The sequence below is a fragment of the Cetorhinus maximus genome, chromosome 21 (genome assembly GCF_964194155.1).
Source record: "Cetorhinus maximus chromosome 21, sCetMax3.hap1.1, whole genome shotgun sequence".
Classification (NCBI taxonomy): Eukaryota; Metazoa; Chordata; class Chondrichthyes; order Lamniformes; family Cetorhinidae; genus Cetorhinus; species Cetorhinus maximus.
Window position 1 is genome coordinate 7,984,956 of NC_135899.1, and position 25,198 is coordinate 8,010,153.

The 25,198-nt window shown below is 41.4% G+C and overlaps 1 protein-coding gene across 6 annotated transcripts in view; it reads right to left on the minus strand.

Annotated features, from left to right (window-relative positions):
• The window catches only part of LOC144695628 (butyrophilin subfamily 3 member A3-like), a 267,537-nt gene that overhangs the window by 7,191 nt on the left and 235,148 nt on the right, over nucleotides 1–25,198 (minus strand). For 5 of the 6 annotated variants that reach the window (XM_078566528.1, XM_078566531.1, XM_078566530.1 and 2 more), the window contains 4 exons: nucleotides 21,064–21,183; nucleotides 19,468–19,500; nucleotides 9,741–9,767; nucleotides 608–634 (listed from right to left, as the gene is read on the minus strand). In XM_078566528.1, coding sequence (XP_078422654.1) covers nucleotides 608–634; nucleotides 9,741–9,767; nucleotides 19,468–19,500; nucleotides 21,064–21,183 — 207 coding nt within the window. The remainder of the gene's footprint in view (nucleotides 1–607; nucleotides 635–9,740; nucleotides 9,768–19,467; nucleotides 19,501–21,063; nucleotides 21,184–25,198) is intronic. The other variant, XM_078566529.1, reaches the window with a different exon arrangement.

A 25,198-nucleotide genomic window follows, 5' to 3' on the forward strand; every position in this document is an offset into this window, starting at 1 on the left:
CAGAGCTACAGGAAGTAGAATTGTGATGAAATTTATATTGTTTAGTGGAGGGGCGGGGTGGGGGGTTGGTGGAGCAGGTGAAGCTGGATAGAAGGCCAGCGATAGGTGGGGGCAAAGGGGGGATTGACAAAGATGTCAAAAACAAAAGGACAAAGTGAGTGTTAATGGTAGTGGTGTGGGCTAAAAAAGGTGCTGATAGTGGCATTAAGGTAAGAAAGCGGAATGTGATAATAGCAGGATAAGGGTCAGCACTCTGAAAAGAACATGAACAAGTAACAGGTGGCCCTTGTTGGGTGGGGTGGGGGCAGTAGGGGGGGGAAAAGGGGGATCAAAAATGGGATAAAAGAGGGGGATAAAAAAGGGGGATAAAACAATGAATAAATGAATGAAAATAAAAATGAATAAAAATAAGTGGATAAAAAATAAAAATGAATTTTGAAAAAAGGGATAAAAAGGGGTGTAGATAGACCAGAGAGTTCATGGTCTGAAGTTGTTGAACTCAATATTAAGTCTGTAAAGTGCCTAATCAGAAGATGAGGTGCTGTTCCTTCAGTCAGTTGCAATCAAATTTACATAAATGTTCATTACAATAACTTGCAAATCTTACCTGCACACACAAATATATTCTTCCAATCTGAAAACAGAACAAAAAACAATAAAACTGGAGAAATCAGAACACAAACAATTCCAGAGAAAAACATTCACGTGCATTTTTAACTGGTGACTGCGATTTGGAAGACATAAGCCCCTAAATGCTGGAAATGCAAATCCACTGTCTGGGTGGGCAAGAGAGGAATTTGGAGCATCGTCTTATCACACTGGGTCTCTCGCTCTTTTCAAAGCAATTTCAAAATTTCACGGTAATTGTGGCAGATGCATTTTGCATCCTACTGACTCCCCAAAGCCTGTCCAAGTCAGGAGCATGATGGAATACTTTCTAGTTGCCTGAATGAGTGTGGCTCCAACAATACTCAAGAAATTTGACTCCATCCGAGACAAATCAGTCATCCATTTGATCAGAACCCCATCTACCACCAATGCAGTGACAGCAGTGTGTAGAATTTACATGATGCACTGCATCAACTTGCCAAGCTTCCTTTGACAGCACCTTCCAAACTCGCAGCCTCTACCACCAGAAGGACTGGGGCAGCAGACACTTGAAACACCACCACCTGGCACACAACATCCTGAATTGGAACTATATCACCGTTCCTTCACTGTTCCTGGATCAAAATCCTAGAACCTCGACAATGGCAACCCACCTTTTGGGTTCCCTGGCCAATCAGAGAGTGTGGTGGGTTGATGCACTTTGTCAAAAGAAGGATTTCTAATTAAAGGGATTCTGGCGTCAGTAAGAAATCCTCAACACCACCTGGATCTCACTCTTTCCTGGAGGTGCCGTTGCAGGATCTGAGGAAAGGCAGTGAAGTCCCAAGAACAGAAGGAAGAGGTCAGGTTTCCAAACAAGCAACTGTGTATGGAAGTGGGCGAGGAAGTCAGCAGCAGTTTTGTGGCCCCTCCAACTTGGAGATGGTGCAACATGAGGATCTAGAACCTCAGGAGGGTAGTCAAGGTGAGTGGTAGAGCACTTTCAGGTGCCATGACCTCATTCTAACTTGCTCAGCCTTTTCCCGCATAGCACTCCTTAGACCAACACACCATGCAGCTCCCTTTGTTAGGGAAGGAAACAGTTAAAGAAGTTGATTTGCTAAGTATTGGTTGGATAAAAGGGATAACCACTGACACTAGCTCTGTCTGTGCAGAGCTTTATGACAAGCAATAAAACTCTGAAGGAGTCTGTCTTGGTTTCAGTCTTAATTTTTGAACAACTATGGGAACTTAACAGTGGTAGCAGAAGAGGGTTGCTGCTTGTAAATAAAAGATTGAAAACTAAGCTTTCTTTGGACAAAATACTGTATTTGGAGTTAACTTTAAGAGCAGAGTGGTTTGGAGTCACTAAAATAAAGGAAAATGGCTGAATCAAAATGTCGAGTTTCGGGGTATGATTACCCACCGATGTTTTCTGAGAGTGAACCCTATTGCCAATGGGGAAGAATGAAGTAACAATGTGGACATCCTTGCCAAAGAAAAACAGGGAATGGCCTTAGCACTTTCGTTACCAAGCAAAAGCAAAATAAGATGTGAAGTATTTTAGGAGTTGGACCTGAGCATTTGAACACGGGTGATGGTTTGGAAACATTATTAGATTTTATGAATAAGATCTATCAAAAAGATGATTTATTAAGTGCTTACGAAACATGGTCCGTTTTTGACAAATTTAGGAAGTTGGAAGAAAGTTTCACAGAAGAGCATAATGGAATTCAGCAGACTATTTGCAAGATTGCAAAAGTACAAGTTCAAGTTGCTGGACTGTGCCAAAGTATCAAATACGGATAGGCTTCTACTTCTAACAGAGTTACGTTTGCAGAAAGACACACACCGCTAGAAGAGATGTCAGATGCTCTAAAAAAAAATTCATCGGAAAACATTCCTTTCTGGCAGCGTTCGTGGCACAAATGAGCCATTCGGCAGTAAGACAAAAAATGGAAGATACAATGTTAAAATATGGCAAGATTGTTTAGAAACAGGACGCAGGCGTCAGTACGACAGGAGATTTGTAACTAAAAACAATGGGGACAGAAACACCTTGGATAATTATGATTTACGACAAAAGACTGAACCCAAGGAATGCCGAGGGTGTGGTCAATCGGTGTTTTAGATGCAATTCAAAATACCATTATGCAATGAACTGTCCTAAATTATATAACAAGGTGTTCGAAATTAAACATTAACAGAAGACTCAGAAGAAGATGGAGATATTGACCATAAAGAGGGTGTTGTATTAGTTATAAGAAGTTTCAGCCCGGTGATGAATGCATTGGTGGCAGAATCCTTCAACTGTGCAGTGCTAGATAGCAGAAGCACGACTACAGTCTGTCAAACAGACTGGCTAAAATGCTACCTGGACTCCTTAAATGACAGGGACCAGAATAAGGTTAAAGAATTTGAGTTCCACCAGTTTTAGATTTGGAGATGATAATACCCTGAAATCTTTAAAAAGGGTAGTGATTCCCTGTAAGATAGCTGGAGTCAATCATTTCATCAGCATAGATGTACTGTCTAGAGAAATATCATTACTGTTGAGCAGACCATCGATGAAGAAAGTGCAAATGAAACTGGACATGGAAAATGTCAAGGCCACTGTAAACCTGTGGATTTACAATTCATGCAATCTGGACACTACTGTATCCCTTTAATGAAACCTAACATTTCTACTAAGGAGATTAAAGAAGTGTTATTAGCGTCAGGGGATAAGAATTTGGAAGACAGAAAGCAAATTGTGTTAAAATTGTAACAGCAGTCTGCCCACCCTTCTTCACAAAGATTAAAACTTTTGCTAACGGCTGCAGGAATAAGGAATGGAGAGTATGCTAAATTTGTAGAGGAGATAAGCGATAGATGTGAAATATGAAAGAAATACAGAAGGACACCGTCACAGCCAATAGTGAGTCTACCTTTAGCGAGGGATTTCAATGAAGTTGTGGTGATGGATTTAAAGGTGTGGGACAAAGATAAGAAAATAATTGTGGACCAGTAAATGGAGAAGTGGATAGGGATTGGGCCCACCAGCGAAATTCCTCACTAATCATGGGGGGAAATTTGCTAATGATGAGTTCTGGAGTACGTGTGAAAACATGAATATAATAGTAATGAATACCGCAGCTGAAAGTCCTTCTAGTAACAGAGTGTGTGAAAGGAATCACGTGGTTTTCGATGAGATGTAAAATATTGGCGGATAGATCAGCTCTAGCATGGGCTGTCCATGCCAAAAATTCACTACAGATGGTTGGGGGCTACAGTCCATATCTGTTGGTAGAAATCCAAAAATTCCTTCAGTCCTGAATGATATCCCCAGCTTGGGAGGGAACTTTGATTAGCTCTGCTTTTTCTGAGCATTTAAATGCACTACACGCAGGTAGAAGAGCACTCCTTAAAGCCGAAGTTTCCGAAAGAATTCAGCGAGCTCTAAGACACAGTGTACATCCATCACAAACTACTTTCAATCAGGGAGACATGGTATACTATAAAAGAGAAGGACTTAATGTGTGGAAAGGCCTGGGAAACATTCTAGGTAAAGATGGTAAAATAGTCATTTTACAACATGGCAACCAGACTCTTCGGGTACACTCAACACGATTAGCTGGCGCAGACTATAAATTTGCAGGTTCAGGAAGTGTTGTAGGAAGGGACAAGGAACCATGTACTTCCCATACCCGTATGTTGCATGATTGAGAGGACCAGGCAGCTGAAGTTGACAGAGTATCTGAAGATGGAGACAGTAATTTGGACGAAGAAGATGATGCAATTTGTCACAGAGGACAATTGCCGAAAGCTGGCACTAAAGTTACGTACTTGCCAGAAGGGGCCAGTCAATGGCGGGATGCGATTATTGTAGGTAGGGCAGGGAAGGCTGCTGGAAAATATAAAAACTGGTTAAATGTGACTTGTTATCTATAGAATATTCGATAGGTACCATTCCTGAATACCCTTTTCCATTTCCATAAAATTCAATAAAGCACTGGTGATTAGACCTATGGATTGGAAACAAAAATGGGAGGCACAGAAACGCTGTATCAGTGCAGAGAGTGGGTCCGGGAATGAACATGCCTCTAGGAAGAGATCGCGAACTGTTGAAAGAACATCTATAAATGGGGGAAGGAGATCAACCAGTAACAGTGTGGAGGGTGATAGAAGGCAGGATAGTAGAGGGCATTGCTTAACAAGGTCAAGAAATATGGCACAGATTGGTAACGCTACAAGGAGCAGAAGCCCATGTGATCGTAAAGTCTTAGTAGCTTCAAGCAAATTAGGCGATAAGTTAATAAAGGATACAAAACAGCAAGAACTACATAGTTGGAAAGAATTTGGGGTATATATAGACGTGCCAAATAGGAGACAAGCAGCTCTGTCTTATAGATGGATATGCACGTAAAAGGTGCCTCCTGATGGGGCTTATAAAGCTAAAGCCAGGCTAGTAGCACAAGGTTTTGAAGAAAAATTGGGTGACTGGAATATAAGAGTAGATTCGCCTATGGCTGGGAAAGTTATGCTAAACATCTTTTTAGTTCTATTAGCTACAGATGCTTGGGAATGTAAGTCCATTGATAATAAAGGTGCTTTTTTGCAGTGACACCAACTTCAAAGGGAAGTTTTGCTCTGTCCACCAAAAAGAGGCACCAAATGAAGATGGGACTCTCTGGAAGCTAAATAAATGCATATATGGTTTGAACGATGCCTCCAGAGTTTGGTATTTATCAGTGGGGTCAGATGGGCTGCCTTCAGTTGGAAGCAGACCCGGCAATATTTTATTAGCACCATGGAGGGAAGCTTGCAGGCAGCTTTATGATGCATGTAGATGATTTTTTTGTGGGGTGATAGTAGCAAATTTGAAACAGTTGTCATTAATGGGCTCGAGACAGAGTTTAAAATTGGAAGTCAGGCTTCTGGTGTGTTTAAGTACATTGGATTGGAAATCAGGCAGAGCAGATCACACGTCCTTTTACATCAGCAATCCGATTTGGAGAACATCAATCCCATTGCAATTAGTCATGGTAAGGGCTCCCAGAAAAATAGGGCAACTTCTGAAACTGAAAAAGAGGAACTCAGAAGTCTAATTGGGCATCTCAATTGGCTAGGCAAACAAACAAGGCCAGACGTCAGTTTTGATGTTTTGGAATTGAGCACCAAAATGAACAATCCCAAGGTTGAAGAAATCATTTGGGCAAACCAAACATTGAAACAATTAAAAATGGAGCAGTGTATTTTGAAATTCCCATCTTTGGGTAACGTTAGAAAAATGAAACTGATTGTGTTCAATGATGTATCTCATGCAAATCTGTGATGGATTTTCAAGTGCGGGAGGATTTATAATTTTTCCCATAGGAGAGGGGAAAGGGATATTGCCCTTTGGCATGGGAATCTAAAGATATGAAGAGTTGTAAAATGTACGTTAGCAACGGAGACTCTCGTCCTTGTTGAGGTGGCATTTTTTTTATATCAAAGATACTGGCAGAAGTTAGAAATGGAAAAGGGTATTCAGGAACGGTACCTATTGAGTGTTTTATAGATAATAAGTCACTTTGGGAAAATGTTCACTCTATGAAGTGCGTTAATGAGAAGAGATTGTGAATTGACATTGCAAGCTTAAAACAGATGCTTGAGGATAAGGAGATTGCCAAGATCAAATGCATTGATAACAGTTACATCAAAAGAGGAGCGAGCTCCAAGAAGAGATCCTCAAAGAGGGACGTCTTTTTCTTTAAGAAAAAATACTTCTTTTGTGTGGACATATCTATACATGTTTTTTAAAAGAGGGGAATAAGGTCAATCTATTGAATGAAAAAAATATACTGAGGTTTGCTATTACCTTTTTCTTATGTGATTATAGAAACTTAAAGGTCACTTTCTTTTTAAGAGGGAAATCTGTTAGACAAGGAAACAGTTAAAAAAGTTCAACTGCTAATTATTAGGTTGTTTAACTAAATTCTTTTCCCTAACCACTGACTCCATCCCTCTGCCCTGCAAGAGTCTGGAATTAAGCCAGTCTGTTCACTACCTAAGTGTCACATTTGACCCCAAGATGAGCTTCTGACTACATAATCGTGCAGTCACCAAGAGTGCTAATTTCTATCTCTTTCTTCACCCCTGTCTCAGCTCATTTGCTGCTGAAACCCTCATTCATGTTTTCATTACCTTTAGACCAGTGCTTCCCAAACTATTTTCCAATGTGACCTCATTTTAACATTTAAAAATTAATGTGATCAGATGCCAGCAATAAAGCAGCATAGTAACATGCAGTATATAAATAAAATTCTATTATTGAACATTATATAGTAAATATGAAAATCTGAGTTATAAAGTACTTTGTAAAAATGTTATTTTTTCATGTACTTATGTAGATTTTGGCCAAGCTCTCCATATTCCCTGATGATAGAAGTCTCTTTGAAGTCCCTCTCCTCCTGTCCACTGGCCCAGAATGACCAAACATGTGCCCTGCTGCACATTGTTCCCTATAAAGATGGTGACCGTGCATTCACCGTGCAGTACATTTTCCCCTATAAAGATGGTGGCTATTAACCCAGGATTCTAATTGTCTAATATTTTAAGGGAAATTCTATACAAGAGACATACTAAAAACAGTTTTCCCATTGAGTGTTACATGGATGTTCATTCCTCGTGGTATAATACACATTCTACAAAAAGTGTAAGTGAAATAAAGATGTAAGGATCGATCTTGCTAGAGTGAAACCAATATTACAGAGAAAGAAAACCTCCAAGATCAAATAGGGTTGCTGTAAGTCATCAATTATCTGATTGTTTCACAAAACAAAATGCTTATATGAAGAAGAGGGGCATCTTGGAATGCAATGTTTTATATAGAATATGGAAAGTCATTTTTTCTTTCTTCTTCGATTTGTTTCAAAATATTGTTTCTAAGCATTAATTGTTAAGTTTCATTTAAAGAAAACAGGGAATCTGTTAATTGTATAAATTAAGATCAAGCATTTACAGATGGGGGTGTTCATTGGATAAGTACTTGAACAACACATAAATAGACAATTATTGACACTGGTATTGGGTAGTAAGATTAGCAGCTACACATTTGTAATGTCTCACTTTGCAAACAGATTTAAAATTGAGTAAAGATTGGCTTCTGGTCTCTTCCTTCACAACTGGTTGTCAAGATTTTAACACAGGGGGCGGTAAAATCACAGGAAGCCTTGCCGGATTGGCTCCCCGACGAGATCCTGCTATCAGGGCATTTTACTGATGCTGTGAACGGATGCAGACAGGAGGCGGACGGCCCATTAACATAACTGAAGAATTTTACAGGACCATTGGCAACGGCCCCACACCGCATGGGGAGGCCAACAGGTAAACAGGGAAGGCCTCTTGGGCCAAAGGAGGGGCTATGAGTAGGGAAGGCACTACAACCTGCCCTGGGCCCTTTTAATTTTTTTTTTATTTCACATAGTTCCCAGAGGTCTCCTGCATTTCTCACCAGTGACCACCTCTCACAGTGGCGCTGCTGAGGCTTCAGATCTGCCCGCCCGATAATTGGGCTGGCAGCATCAGGAGTCCTGCCTGCTGTCCTCAAATGGATGGTGGGCTCCCAGTCAACTAATTAGGAGGCCGTCAATGGTAAAAGACATCCGCCAACAGCATAGGGGTTCCTTGCTCGCCTACAAATCCAGCTGAATGAAACTTGGACAAGCTCAGGATCCTAATCCAACCTCACTTTTAGGGAATTTAACTGACTGTAGGCACCCAAACCTGCCTCTCCTTGCCAGGAACATTTCCCACATAAAAATAGAAAATGCTGGAAAAGCTCAGCAGGTCTGGCAGCAGCTGTGGAGAGAGAAACCGAGTTAACGTTTTGGGTCCTTATGACTCTTCTTCAGAGCTAAAGAGAAGTAGAAATGTGATGGATTTTATACTGTTTAAGGGGGGATGAAGCAGGATAGAAGGTCAGGGATGGGTGGGAGCTCGAAAGAAGAGTCATATGGACTCGAAATGTCACCTATCCACAGTATTTTGCTTTTCCATTTCCCACATACACGTACAAAGACAAACACAAACACAGGTTGAAGAAAAGGTTGAATTATTAACACTAATTGTGAAAATGTTAAAATGCCTTCACTGTAAAATCTTCAATGTCTTCAGAATATAGATTGTGAGAAAGAAACATTTAATAAAATGTTAGAGCACAGAAGGAGGCCATTCTACCTATCATAACTGTGCTAGCTCTTTGAAGGAGTTATCCAATGTCCCAATCCCCCACTCTTTCCCTATAGCCTTTCAAATTTCCCTGTTTCAAGTATATAATCAGTTCCCCTTTGAAGATTACTGTTGAATCTGCTTCTACCATCATTTCAGGCAATATATTCCAGATCATAACTCATGGAGTTAAAAAAATGTCTCATCTCTCCTCTGGTTTTTTTTTGATTATTTTAAATCTGTGTCCTTTGATTACTTCTCATGCTGGTGCAGAAAGTTTCTTCTTATTTACTCAAGACTTTGAAATCTGCCCTTAACCTTCTCTATTGGACTTTCCCATTAAACTTGTCACAGAGGGCTTTGTCTTTGCATTAGTACAAGTATTCTTTAAACAGTGTGAAATTGTTGATGACTACCAGTAACCTTTCTAGCAGTGAAAATTAACTATTACAAGTAATTTCATTCCTTCAGGTCTTTAACTTTTCAAGGAGATTTTTAAAATGTCAAACCTTCAAATGACTTTTATTGTTCTTTGTCTCTCTTTTTCTCTTTGTGTTAATCCAATGTTTTTTCTCCTTTCTTTTCTGTATACAATTAAAATTGAATTCATCCCCTTCAATTTACCCTCCTTCTCAGTCTTTCCTGAGTAAATTTCCTAATCCCTAAATCTCACAGGTTAAGGACTGTTTGTTTACTCCACAGTTCACTCAGGTCCCAAATGCTGGTTCCCTCGCTTTGCCATTATCCATTAGCACCTTCAACAATTTTGTTGGTGAATAATATTTGAGCTGAAGGGCGCATGGGAATTTTAACAATGCTCTCTACAGCAAATTATGACTCTCTATCTTTCATCAGATTACAAGTGTTGTTAATGCAGCAGATACATGGGTGAATACAGTTAATGCTGCAACATGCTCAGTACATAACATACAGCGCTGTTTAGGTAAAAAAGCGTGTCATACCTGAATCATTAACAGATTTCCACTGATCTAAAAAACAAAAAATAAAATTATAAACACACTTCATTAATCTGATTGTCACAAACATTAAAATATTGACACATTCTCTGTATTTGAAATGGTCTGAACATTGAACCTTTAGCATCTGGATGTTACCTTGTATTTCTCTCACATGACTCAGAAGATCACTTTCCAAAGGCTTGACCACATAATCCAGGCTGACACTCCAAGTGCAGTACTGAGGGAGTGCTGCACATTTGGAGGTGCCAGCTTTCAGTTGAGACATTATACCCAGTCCAGTCCGGCTTCTCAGGCGGACGTAAAAGATCCCATGGCACTATTTTGAAGAAGAGCAGGGGGTGCTGTCCTGGTGAACATTTGTCCCTCAGCCAACATCACTGCAATATTCCTTATTAATATTATTGCTGTTTGTGGACCTTGCTGTGCACAAATTAACTGCTGCATTTCTCACAATTCAACAATAATGGCCCTTTAGAAACACCTGGTTTGTAAAATAATTTGTGACATCCTGAAGTCGTTAAAGGTATTATATAAATACAAAGTTTTTTTTAATATAACCCTCAATTATAAAACCTATCAGAGATGTTTTTTTCTTTCTACATTGTCCCTGTTTCAGTAACTGACTTTGTAATCAAGTAGCAACGATAATCCACTACTGTCGGATATATGCTGAGATGCTACATTTCCCTGGGTAACCCCGTTGTGTTTTGCTCATGTGCTCTTTGTTCATATTCGAGCTGAGACAAAAAACATCAGCTTGCTATTCATTCAGATGACATCAGGGTTCACTGAATAACACTGACCACAGGAGCCCTGTCATTTTTCCCTTCCCCACCACTGCAAGTTTAGCTGCAAGAGGGGTAAGGGATCAAGCTTGGGTAGAGGTAGTAATTCAAGGTGTAGAGTCAAGGCAGGAGAGCAAAATAGTAATATGAAAAATGAGGGTCAGAGAATAGAAGGAAAGGACAGAGAGAAAAAAAACTTAAGAATACGTCAACAGTCAAGACTAGCTGTTACAAAGGTAACAAAAAGACAAAACTGAAGGCTCTCTATCTGAATGCACGTAGCATTCATAACAAAGTAAATGAATTGATGGCCCATACTGAAGTCAACAAATATGATCCGATAGCAATTACAGACAAGTGGCTGCAGAACGACAAAGATTGGGTCCTTAATATTGGGGGTATATGACATTCAAGAAGAATAGGAAGCTAGCTAAAGGTGGAGGGGTAGCACTGTTAATCAAAGAGGGTATTGGTGCAATAGTTAAAGATGACCTTCGTTCAGGAGATCAGGATGTAGAATTGGGTGGAGGTGAGGAAGATAGTAGGGGGAAAAAGTCATTAGTGGGAGTGGTCTACAGGCCCCCTAACAGTAGCCAGTGTAGGACAAAGTATTCAAGAGAAAATATTGTGTGCTTGTGATAAAGGGATGGTAATAATCATGGGTGATTGTAATCAACGCATAAACTGGAAAAATCAGATTGGCAATAGTAGCCTGGATGAGGAGTTCTTAGAATGCTTTTGAGATAGTTTCTTACAGCAGCATGTTCTGGAACCAACCAGAGAGCAGCTTATATTAGATTTGGTATTGTGTAATGTGACAGGATTAATTAATGACCTCAGAATAAAGGCACCCCTAGGTAGCAGTGACCACAATATGATTGAATTTTACATTCAGTTTGAAAGGGAGAAGAGTGGGTTTAAGAGTAGCATCTTAGACTTAAATAAGGGTCTCAATATGGGGATGAAAGCTGAGCTAGCTGAAGTGAACTGGGAAACTAAACTAGAGGATAGATCAATAGAGAAGTAGTGACAGACATTTAAGGGGATATTTCAGAGTTTTCAGAATAAGTACATTTCTACTTGAAAGAAAAATTCTAAGGGGAGGACCCAGCATCCATGGTTAACTAAAGAAGTTAAGGAAAGCATCAAACATAAGGAAAAAGTGTACAGTTCCGCAAAGGTGAGTGGCAGGGCAGATGATTGAACAGAATATAAAGAATGGCAGCAAATAACGAAAAGGCTAATCAGGAGAAAGAAATTAGAGTATGGGAGGGAGCTAGCTAGAAATGTAAAAATGGAAAGCAAGAGTACTTAAAAAGGAAAAGAGTAAGTAAAGTGAGTGTTGGTCCTATAGAGAGTGACAGTGGGGAGTTAATAGTAGATCATAAGGAAATGGTGGAAGAAATGAACAAATATTTTGCTTCTGTGTTCATTATAGAGGATACAAAAAACATTCCAGTAATAGCTGCAAATCAGGAGGTGAACTGGAGAAAGGAACTTAGTGAAATTGAAATCACTAGTGAAATAGTCATGAGCAAATTGTTGAAGCTGTGGGCTGGCAAGTCTCTGGGTCCCGATGGACTACATCTTAGGGTCTTAAAAGAGATGGCTAATGAGGTAGTCGACCTGTTGGTGTTAATTTTCCAAAATTTGCTAGATTCTGGAACGGTTCCTTCAGATTGGAAAGTAGCAAATATAACCCCTCTATTCAAGAAGGAAGGGAGGCAGAAAACATGAAACTATATGTCAGTTAACTTCACGTCTGTCGTGGGGAAGTTATTCGATTCAATCATTAAGGAGGTTATGGCTGGGCACTTAGAACAGCTCAAGGCAATTGGGAAGAGTCAGCATAGTTTTGTGAAAGGAAAATCATGTTTAACCAAATTATTGGAGTTTTTTGAAGGAGTAACATGAGCAGTGGATAAAGGGGAGCCTGTAAACATACTGTACTTGGATTTCAAGAAGGCATTTGATAAGGTGCCACATCAAAGATTATTACGGAAAATAAAAGCGCATGGTGTAGTGGTCTCGCTGGTAGAAGATTGGCTTGTTGGCAGAAAGCAGAGAGTATGCATAAATGGGTCTTTTTCTGATTGGCAGGATGTGACGAGTGGAGTCCCACAGGGGTCTATACTGGGACCTCAACCTTTTACAATTTACATCAATGTCTTAGATGAGGGGAGTGAAGACATGGTAGCTAAATTTGCAGATGCCACAAAGATAGGTAGGAAAATATGTTGTGAACAGGACATGAAGCGGTTGCAGATGGATATAGATAGGTTGAGTAAGTGGGCAAACATCTGGTGAATGGAGTTTAATGTGGGAAAATGTGAAGTTGTTCACTTTGGCATGAAGAACAAAAAAAGCAGAGTATTACTTAAATAAAGAATGGCTGCATAATTCTGAGGTGCAGAGTGATCTAAGTGTTCTAGCATGAGTCACAAAAAGTTAGTATGCGGGTACAGCAAGTAATTAAGGAGGCTAATGGAATGCTATCCTTTATTACGAGAGGGATTGAACATAAAAATAAGGATGTTGTGCTTCAGTTATGCAGGGCATTGGTGAGACCGCACCTTGAATACTATGTGCAGTTTTGGTCTCCTTATTTAAGGAAGGATGTAAATGCATTGGAGGTGGTTCAAAGGAGGTTTACTAGATTGATACCTGGAATGAGTGGGTTGTCTTATGAGGAAAGGTTGGACAGACTGGGTTTATTTCCACTGGAGTTTAGAAGAGTGAGGGGTGATTTGATTGAAGTGTACAAGATCTGAATGGCCTTGACAATGTGGACGTCGAAAGGATGCTTCCTCTTGCGGGTGAGTCCAGATCTGGGGGGGCAGTGTTTTAAAATTAGGGATCGCCCTTTTAGGACAGAAATGAAAATAATTCTTTTCTCTCAGAACGTTGTGCAACTTTGGAACTCTCTGCCTCAGAAGGTGGTGGAAAATTGAATATTTTTAAGGTAGAGGTAAATAGATTCTTGTTATGCAAGGGAATGAAAGGTTATCGGGGTTAGATGGGAATGTGGAAATCGAAACACAAGAAGATCAGCCATGATCTTATTGAATAGTGGAGCAGGTGTGAGGGGCCAAATGGTCTACTCCTGTTCCTATTTATCTTCTTATGATTCAGCACAGATTAGGGATCTAAAGAAGGTCTAGGCTCTAAATGGCTCAGTACCATATTGGACAATGTCTTCAGACCCTTGGAAATTTACAAGAAGAGTTGGTATGAGAAATTGAGTTGTCACATGAGTGCATCATATTTTAAGATTCACAGTTATGACATGTTCTTGGGAAAGTGTGGGAAACGTTTCATGTGCACAATCTAATCTACCTGATATGTCCTTTAAGCAACGAATGGTCAACTTGCTTCAGTCCTTCCACCTCTCATCTTAGGTACAATCAATAATTCAATCCACACTCTTTATTAGAGTCGGTAACATGCCTCAATCTGTTTATGAAATGTCTGCAAAGTTCTGAATGTCGATTTAAATCTCAGAATTATTTTTTAAAAATTCATCTATGGGATGTGGGCATCACTGGCTAGGCCAGTACTGATTGTCCATCCCTAATTGCCCTTGAGAAGGTGATGATGAGCTGCCTTCTTGAACCACTGCAGTCCCTGTGGTGTAGGTACACCAACAGTGCTGTTAGGGAGGGAGTTCCAGGATTTTGACCCAGCGACAGTGAAGGAATGGTGATATATTTCCAAGTCAGGCTGCTGAGTGGCTTGGAGGGGAACTTCCAGGTGTTAGTGTTACCATGTATCTGCTGCCCTTGTCCTTCTAGATGGTGGTGGTTGTGGGTTTGGAAGGTGCTGCCTTAGGAGCCTTGGTGAATTCCTGTAGTGCATCTTGTAGATGGTACACACTGCTGCCACTGTTTGTCGGTGATGGAGGGAGTGAATGTTTGAGGATGGGGCGCCAATCAAGTGGGCTGCTTTGTCCTGGATGGTGTCAAGCTCCTTGAATGTTGTTGGAGCTGTACTCATCCAGGCAAGTGGAGTCTATTCCATCACACTCCTCCCTGACATGTGCCTTGTAGATGGTGGACAGGCTTTGGGGAGTCAGGAGGTAAGTTACTCAACACAGGATTCCAAGCCTCTTACCTGCTTTTGTAGTCACAGTATGTATATGGCTAGTCCAGTTCAGTTTCTGGTCTATGGTAACCCCCAGGGTGTTGATAGTGGAGGATTCAATGATGCCAATGGCATTGAATGTCAAGGAACGATGGTTAGATTCTCTCCTGTTGGAGACGGTCATTGCCTGGTGCTTGTGTGGCGCAAGTGATACTTGCCACTTGTCAGCGCAAACTCGCATTTTGTCCAGATCTTGCTGCATTTGGACATGGACTGTTTCAGTATCTGAGGAGTTGCAAATGGTGCTGAACATTGTGCAATCATCAGCGAACATCCCCACTTCTGACCTTGTGATGGAAGGAAGGTCATTGATGAAGCAGCTGAAGATGGTTGGGCCTAGGACACTATGCTGAGGCATGTTTCTAGTACATTAGTTTCAATATTTTTCATTTTTTCATGGTTGTGAGCACCGCTGGCAAGGCCAGCATTATTGCCCATCCCTAACTGCCCTTGATAATGTGGTGATCTGACTTCTTGAACCGCAGAATCCATGTGATGCAGGTACACCCACAATGCTGTTAGGAAGTGAGTTCCAGTATTTTGATCCAGTCGCAGTGAAGGAACAGCAATATAGTTCCAAGTGAGGTGGTGTGGCTTGGAGGAGGACTTGCAGATCATGGTGTTTCCATGCATCTGCTGCCCTTGTCCTCCCAGGCGGTAAAGGCTTTGGGTTTGGAAGGTGCTCTTGAGGGAGCATTGGTGAGCTGTTGCCATGCATCTTGTAGATGGTACACACTGGTGCCATTGTGCAATGGTGGTGGAGGGAGTGAATGTTTAATATGGTGGATGGGGTGCTAAACAAGCAGGCTGCTTTGCCCGGCATGTAATTTCACTTCTTGAGTGTTGCTGGAGCTGCACTCATCCAGGCAAGCACTCATCTGCCTTGAAGATAGACAGGCTTTGAGTCAGGAGGTGAGTTACTCACCGCAGAATTCCAAGCCTCTGACCTGCTCTTGTAGCCACAGTATTGATATGGCTGGCCCAGTTCAGTTTCTGGTTAATGGTAACCCCTAGGATGTTGATGGTGGGGATTCAGTGATGCTAATGCCATTGAATCACATGGGGAGATGGGTAGATGTGGTGTAAATGTTACTCACCGCTTAAATAGCCCAAGCCTGAATGTTGTCCATAGGCTGCACATGGACATGGACTACTTTAAAATCTGAGAAGTTGCGAATGGTACTGTACACTCTACAATCATCAGTGAACATCCACACTTCTGACCTCATTAAAGGAGGGAAAACCATTGATGAAGAGGTTGAATATGGTTGGTCTGAGATACTATCCTGAGAACTCTTGCAACTTGGGACTGAGATGATTAACCTCCAACAACCAGAAACACCTTCCTTTGTGCTAGGTATGACATCAACCAGTAGAGTTTTCCCTTTGTTTCCCATTGACATCAATGTTGCCGGGGCTCCTTGATGCCACACTAGGTCAAATGTTGCCTTGATGTCAAGGGCAGTCATTCTTACCTCACCTCTCCACTCTTTTGTACGTGTTTTGGCCCAGGTTGTAATGAGGTCAGGAGCCAAGTGGCTCTGGTGAAACCTAAACTGAGCATCAGTGAACGGTTAGTGGTAAGTGCCGCTTGAAAGCACTGTCGTTGACACCTTCCATCATTTTGCTGATGATTAAGAGTAGACTGAGGGGTGATGATTGGCTTGATCAGATTGTCATTTTTTTAGAGAGATAACATACCTGGGCAATTTTCCACATTGCTGGATAGATGTCAATGTTATAGCTGTACTGGAACAGCTTGGCTAGGGGCGCAGCAAGTTCTGGAGCACAAGTGTTCAGTACCATTGCCGTTATGTTTTCAGGGTCCATAGCCTTTTCAGTATCCAGTGCCTTCAGCCGTTTCCTGATATCACGTGAAGTGAATCAAATTAGCTGAAGACTGGCGTCACATGCTAAATGGGATGCTGGGGACCTCAGCAGGAGGCCGGGATGGATCATCCTCTTGGCACTTATGGCTAAAAATTATTGAAAATGCTTGTCTTGTCTTTTGCACAGATGTGTTTGGGCTCCCCTCCATCATTGAGGATGGGAATATTTGTGGAGACTCCTCCTCCAGTTAGTTGTTTAACTGCAGAGCTTTGATTAAATCTGTTGCTTGTGGGATCGCTTAGTTCTGTCGGTAGCATGCTGCTTTCTCTGTTTAGCATGCAAGTGGTCCTGTGTTGTAGCTTCACTAGGTTGCCACCTAATTTTTAGATATGCCTAGTGTTGCTCCTGGCATGCTCTCCTACTCCTTTCTGAACCAAGGTTGATCCTTTGCTTGATGGTAATGATAGAATGAGGAATATGCCTGGCAATGTTACACATTGTGGCTGTATACAATTCTGCTGCAGCTGATGGCCCACAGCGCCTCATCAAAGCCAATTTTTGAGCTGCTAGATCTGTTCCAAATTGACCCCAATTAGCACGTGTTAGTGTCACACAACACCTTCCCAGTATGAAAGTGGGATTTTGATTCCACAAGATCTGCATTATGGTCACTTCTACCAATACTATCATAGACAGATGCATCTGTGACAGGTAGATTAATGAAGACGTGGTCAAGTAGATTTTCCTGTTGTGTTGGTTCTCTCACCATCTGCCACAGGCCCAGTCTGGTCGATATGTTCTTCAGGATATATTCAGTTTTGAAGAAGTCATATTTGACTCAAAACATTAGCTCTGTTTCTCTCTCCATAGATGTTCTCAGACCTGCTGAGTACTTCCAGCATTTTCTATTTTTGTCCTTCAGGACTTGGCCAGCTCGGTCAGTATTGGTGCCACTGAGCCTCACCTGGTGATGACATTGAAGTCCCCCATCCAGTTTGCATTCTGTGCCTTTGCTAGCCTCAGTGTTTCCAACAAGTAATGTTCAACATGAAGAGCACTGATTCATCAGTGATTCATTAATGAGGGAGGATAGTAAGTGGAAATCTTGCTCGTGTTTGATCTGATGCAATGAGACTTCATGTGTTCTGGAGTTAATGTTGTCCCATGGCTAGTCCCTCCCAAATATAAATCACTCTGTCACCACCTGTGCTGGGCCTGGCCTGACATAGGGACAGGATATATGCAGGAGTAGTGATGGAGGTAGCTGGAACATTGCTGGAAGGTATGTTTCGGTGAGTGTGACAGTCAACCTGTTAATGAGGATTTTGCTGGGTTGACTGTCCAGGGTGTGCCTCTGTTGTTTCTGATGTCTAGGTCAATGCCAGGTGGTCCACCCAGTTTTCTTATTCGACTTTTCCATGGCCATTTAATACAACAAGCAGTCCAAATGCAGCAAGGCCTGGACAATACCCTGGCTTGGGTTGACAAAGTGGCAAGTAGCATTTGCGCCACAAAAGTGCCAGGCAGTAACCATCTCCAACAATAGAGAATCTAACCTTCGCCCCTTGACATCCAATGGCATTACCATCGCTGAAACCCCCACTATCAGCATCCTGGATGTTACCATTGACCAGCAATTGAACTGGACTAGCCATATAAATACTGTGGCTACAAAAGCAGGCAGAGGCTAGGAATCCTGCAGCGAGTAACTCATCTCCTGACTCCACAAAGTCTGTCCACTATCTACAAGGCACAAGTCAGGAGTGTGATGGAATACTCTTCATTTGCCTGGGTGAGTGCAGCTCCCACAACACTCAACAAGCTTGATACCACCCAGGACAAAGCAGCCCGCTTGATTTTCCCTTCCACAAACATTCACTCCCTCCACCACCAACAAACAGTGGCAGCAATGTGTACCATCTATAAGATGCACTGCAGAAACTCACCAAGGCTCCATAGGCAGCACCTTCCAAATCCATGACCTCTACCATCTGAAAGGCTAAGGGCAGCAGATTCATGGGAACACTACCACTTGGAAGTTTCCCTCCAAGCCACTCACCATCCTGACTTGGAAATATATTGCCGTTCCTTCACTGTTGCTGGGTCAAAATCCTAGAACTCCCTCCCTAACAGCACTATGGGTGTACCTACACCACAGCAACTGCCGTGGTTCAAGGAGGCAGCTCATCACCACCTTCTCAAAGGCAATTAGGGATGGGCAATAAATGCTGGCCTAGCCAGCGAAGCCCACATCCCATTCGTAAATATTTTTAAAAAATGAATGCCTTACTTGGCCATTGAAGAAGGAATTTAAGAATCAACCACCTTTTTGGCAAAGACCAGAGATTTACCTGACGCACATTAGTGAACCAGACAGGTTTTTACAACAATCTGGTCATTATTACTAAGACTAGCTTTTTATTGTTACCCCTCTTGATGGTGATGGATGAGTGAGGATGTATCACACCGTAAGGTTAGAGATTCTCTTCCTGCTATATGAAATTAGCTTTTGAAAGTCAATATTGTTTCTAATGGATATGGTTATACAGCAGTATGTGCCCATTATATTATCAATGCAAATCAGAATGGTCAAAAGGATTAGTTGTGTGGGAAATGGAGCTGTCACACTGGTACAGTAGTTGAATATATAAATGAGGTGCATAGTGGTAACTGTCAGTGTTAAAATGCGAGAGGTATATATTGGAGTATTTTAGCTAACTAGAAGTTATTCATCTATTTTTAAAACTTTTTTGTAAGCTGTTTTTTGTAGCAATATATTTATATCAAACGCTGGAAAAGTATGCAAAGGTACTGCTCGGATGGGGAATTATGCACAAAATAATATTATACAGTCAGTTTAATAGCCATTATTTAGAAGTATAGCTGTGCCACCTGCATATCTAAATACCCAAGCCTTCTGCTGTATTATGAATATTTCAATGTTAAACTCTTACCAAATTGTTTAATAGTCTTGTCATGTTGGAGTTCTGAAAAAATCCAATAAACATAAATTTCAGTTAATATTAAAAACGAGACATTCAATCAGACAATCTTTCACTTACTACTAACATGAATAAATGGGATTCATTCCCATTTGAAAAAGTCATTACCAGCACTTCCTCCAGAGCACCATGCATCATGTTCTTTCAACTTTAGCTGTTTAAACGATAGACCGTGCTACATTCTCTACATTTAGGTGAATTTTAATAATTTTATGAAATGATTGTTAATTCAGCAGGCAAAGTATGACTGTTCATCTTGTCTGGAAAATGTCACGATGTAATTGTTAAATAATGTAGTCAAACCAATTGTGATTGTTAAATAATGTGGTTAAGCAAATTGTAATAAGGGCAGAAGTAATTAAACAAACTTTGACAAACTTAAACATGGTCTGCCCTTATGCTGAAATAGTAATTACATAGTATAGTGGTTCCTTAAACCTCAACACATGTTATAAACAAGGCATTATGTTGAGAAGAGAATTAATGGTCTAAGTATATGTATCAACGCCTTGGAAAAGCAAACGTGGTTACATATCTTGTTAAAAAGTTTAGAATTTGGAAATGTGTTGAAATTCTATGCAGAATTGTGACCTCTGGCATCTTTTGTAATAAGTGCTAAGAGGAACAGGAAAGTCTGTGAGTGTCTGTGGGATAAAATATAAAGAGATTGTGACATTAGACCAGGTCAATCAGGTTAGTTTGATTAATATAACTATAATTTAATCAGGTTAGATCAGTGAGCCATCATATGATCAAGGCGGAACAATGATGTAACCCAAATCTAATCAAAGTCTTGAGCACCCTGAAAAGGATAAACATGAGATGCTTCAAGGCATCAGTGCACACCAACTGAAGAGAAATCAGAGATCATCAGTCAACAGTGAAGACACACGTACCACAGTCCATCAGAGACCTGCAGACCGATGTTCAACTGAACTGACTGTATATCTATGCCTTTGTTAAGCACTTGGTACTTAATGTGAAGTATCTTAATAAATCTTTTGGGCTTGTTTCAACTCACCTGTACCCAGAGTGGTCTGTGGTTAGTCATGAATGGGTTAGTCTGGATTTAGCCAGAAACTTACAATTCATGTGGTCCATATGAACATACAAATTAGGAACAGGAGTAGGCCATTCAGTCCCTCGAGCCTGCTACACCATTTGATAAGATCAAGGCCGATCTCACAGTGCCTCAACTCCACGTTCCTGTCTACCCCTAGACCCTTTGTCAATCAAGAATGGTGTGATACTGTGTAACGGATTTACTTCTAGGGAGGATTGGGTGAAAGGTAGAAGAATAAAATGAAACACAATTTTTTTTTTACACATAAGAAAAATTAAAAACAAGACCCCTGAACAAAAGATCTCTTCGATATGCCATTGATTCCATTAGAACAGCCTCTTCTCCTCCCATCCAGGCCAAAACTATAGTGGCTGAATTATTACATTTACAAGGATACACATGTATAATAGAAAAAAACCTGGTTCAGTTTCCACATTTTTGTTGAATCTGTATTTTCCATTGGCACCACTGAATTGAGACCGTACCTTTGATGTTTCTAAGTTGTTTCACAATCCAGATGATCCCAGAAGTAAAAGCTACTATCAGAAGACAGAGGACCACAGATAAAAACACCAGCCAACCTGAGACAGTCGGGAAGAAATCATCTGCAAAGTAATCGGCAGTGAATTATATGATATTACCTGTAACATATTCCAAAGTAATTATTCTCTTAAATTGCCTAATTTTTAAACATTCGTTCATGGGCTGTGGGCATTGCTGGTTAGGCCAGCATTTATTGCCCATGCCTAATTGACCTTGAGTTGAAAGCTTATGGCTCCTGAGTTAAAGACTAGAGTTTCCACCAGGCAGGGGGGCAGTTAAAACCACTCAGTTACTGACCTGTCCTCAAGTAACTCAGATCCCACCAACCACGATTTTTATACAGACTTCTCAAAGCATGGCTAATTCATTGCCCCAGACTGGCTTCTTTTAAACATATGGATCAGAGTTTGATAGTGTTATTGGGCCCAGCCTGTAATTTTAAATTGGGAAGCCAAGTTTATTTGAAGAGAGTAGGCAAGTGAAGAGATCTTGAAAGGTTTTCATTATCGTTGTGGGGCCTAGAGGTGCTGGGTTGCTCTCCAGGCCCCACAAGGAAAATTTAGGCCTCCCATACCGCATATCCCCCAATCTCCAATCCTGTCCCTAGGTCCACCTGGATTCTAGTCGACAGGCATAGGTTTTCCAAAGGCAGAAAGTTAATAAGGTCTGGGGGTTAAAGTAGCACAGGCTTTATTTCTGCAGCAGCAGGCGAGTTTCCAATTGTGTTAGCCTTCATCTCCTTCTTCCCATTAGGATTTTGAAAGCTAAGGCATTCAAACATGAACATTAAATTACAGAATTAAAAGGTACATAAGGGAATTAATTGGCTGAACTTAAATGTTGTGAAAGGTTGGCAAGCGAGTGCAGTTTTGGAGCTGAGTGTATAGCTGTTCTTGTTTGAATGCCTTGGTGAGTGGGGGAGTTCTGTGAGGAGGGGAAGGAGGTGTTCCTTTCCTTTTGCTTTTTCTACCTTTTCCACCATGTAGGAATTGGTTATTACTCTACTACTGGGGAATCAGCTAGCTGCTTGGTGAGTATCTAGTAAGTGGTTAAGGTCTGCTCCAGTCCTAAAGTTTAAAATACTATACGAACTGGTGGTAAAGTTAATGAAATATATAAAAAATGAAAATAAATAAGTGAATAATACAATTCAGTAATTAATTAAAACACATTAAGGATGGCAGGACAGGTGATGTCTCAAGGCTGTATGTGGGAATTCCTGGATGCCAGTGTGGTCCAGGGCAAATACGTCTGCAGTAAGTATTTGCAACTCAAGGAGCTTCAGCTCAGAGGCATTGGGCTGGAGGCTGAGCTGCAGGCTCTGCAAAACATTAGGGAGGGGGAAAGTTACCTGGATGCTTTGTACCAAGAGGCAGTCAAACCACTTAGGATAGGGTCTTCTGATTTGGTCAGTAGTCAGGGTCAGGAGGGTGTGACTAAGAGTGAGGCAGGTAAGGGGACCCAGAGTGCAGGAGGCTTAGCCTTTGCAATTGTCCAATGGATTTGAGATTCTCTCAGCTTTTCTGGATGAGAGCTGGGGCTGCGGAGCGGATGAACAAATTGACCATGGCACTGGAAGCAATTCAAGTGAGGGGAGCAAAAGGAATGTAGTGATAGTTGGGGACAGTATTGTGAAGGGGATTGATACAGTTGTCTGCAACAAAGAGCAATATTCCAGATGGCCGTGTTGCCTGCCCGGTGCCAGAGTTTGGGACATCTGCTCAGGGCTAGAGAGGAACTTGCAGTGGGGGAGGGGGAGGATCCAGTTCTCGTGGCTCATCTAGATACCAACGACCTAGGTAGAACTAGGAAAGAGCTTCTGCGTAGAGTACGAGGAACTATGCGCTGAATTGAAAAGCAGAACCTCGAAAGGTAATGATATCTGGATTATTACCTGACCCACATGCAAATTTGCCTAGGGTATATAAAAGTAGAGAGATGAATATTTGGCTCAAAGACTGGCATGGGGGAAGTGGATTCCAGTTTGTTGTGCACTGGCACCAATGCTGGGGAAAGAGGAGCTGTGCCATTGGGATGGTCTACACCTGAACCATGTTGGGACCAGTCTTCTAGCCAGCAACATAACAAGGGATGTGCAGAGGGTTTTAAACTAAATAGTGGGTTAAGGGATCAAATTTGGGAAGATGTGGTAAATCAAAGGGTAGAGAAAAGACAAGAGAGAAAAGTATTAACGTGGGAAATGATAAAAAGGCCATGACAGAAAGGGACATAAATTACAGGGAGTGCAAATCTAAGAGTAAATCAGCAGATAAGGCTAAAGGTTACAAAGATAATAAAAAGGCAAAACTAAAGGCTATATCTGAATGCACATCACATTCGAAACAAAATAGATGAACTGAGAGCACAAATAGAAATACTGAAGTACAATTTCATAGCCATTACACAAACATGGCTGCAGGATGACATAGCTTGGGACCTGAATATTGAAGGGTACGTGACACTTAGGAAGGACAGGAAGCTAGGAAAAGGTGGAGGGGTGGCTCTCTTAATTAATGATGGTATTAGCACATTGGAGAGGGATGACCTAAATTCAGGAAACCAGGCTGTAGAAACAGTTGGGTAGAGATAAGAAATGATAACGGCAAGGCCCCCTAAAAGTAACCATACAGTAGCACGGAATTAAGGAAGAAAGAATGGGAGCTTGTCAAAAAGGTACAGCAATAATCATGGGGGATTTTAATCTGCATATAGACTGGAAAAATCAGATTGGCAAAAGGTAGCCTAGATGAGGAATGCATAGAATGTTTTCAGAATAGTTTCTAAGAACAGCATACCCTGGCGCCAACCAGAGGGCAGGCTATACTAGACCTGGTACTGTGCAATGAGATAGGATGAATTAATAAACTCAAAGTGAAGGCTCCCTAGGTAACAGCGATCATAATATGATTGAATTTTACATTCAGCTTGAGGGACAGTGCTTCCAAGGCTAGTATTTTAAACTTAAATGAGGGCAATTAAGAAGGCATGAAAGCAAAGAAAGTTAACGTGAACCGGCAAATTAAGTGAAGAGATAGGTCAATAGAGATGCAGTGGCGGACATTTAAAGGGATATTTTATAATACACAGAATAGATACATTCCAGCGTGAGAGAAAATTCCAAGGAGAGGACCCACCATCAGTGGTGAACTATAAAAATTAAAGGTAGTCTCAAACTTAAAGAAAAAGCATGTCATTGCACAACGATAGGGTGGCAGGTCAGTGATTGGACAGAATACAAAACACAGCAAAGAATGACCAAAAGATTGATAAGGAAGGAAAATTTAGAGAAAGAGAGAAAGCTAGCTAGAAATATAAAGACGGATAATAAAGAGAAATATAAAGATAGTAACTACAGACCGATCTGGCTGAGCCCTAAAGGGCGTAGCTGCTAAACTGGGTCTGCGGCAGGTGGTGAGGATACCAACAAGAGAGAAAAACATACCTGACCTCATCCTCACCAACCTGCATGCCGTAGATACATCTGTCCATGACAGTATTGCTAGGAGTGACCACCACACAGTCCTTGTGGAGACGACAACCCATCTTCACATTGAAGATACCATCCACCATATTGTGTGGCACTACTACCTTGCTAAATGGGATAGATTTTGAACAGATCTAGCAACTCAAGATTGGGCAACCATGAGGCGCTGTGGGCCATCAGCAGCAGAAGAATTGTACTCAACCACAATCTGTAACCTCATGGCCCGGCATTTTCCCCACTCTACCATGACCACCAAGCCAGGGGATCAACCCTGGTTCAATGAAGGGGGCATGACAGGAGCAGCACCAGGCAAACCTAAAAATGAGGTGTCAAGTTGGTGAAGAACACAGGCCTACCTCCGTGCCAAACAGCATAAGCAGCAAGTGATAGACAGAGCTATGCGATTCCACAACAAACGGATCAGATACTAGCTCTGCAGTCCTCCCGCATCCAGTCGTGAAAGGTAGTGGACAATTAAACAACTCACTGGAGGAGGAGTCTCCACAAATATTCCCATCCTCAATGATGAGGGAGCTCAGCACATTAGTGCAAAAGATAAGGCTGAAGCATTTGCAATAATCTTCAGCCTGAAG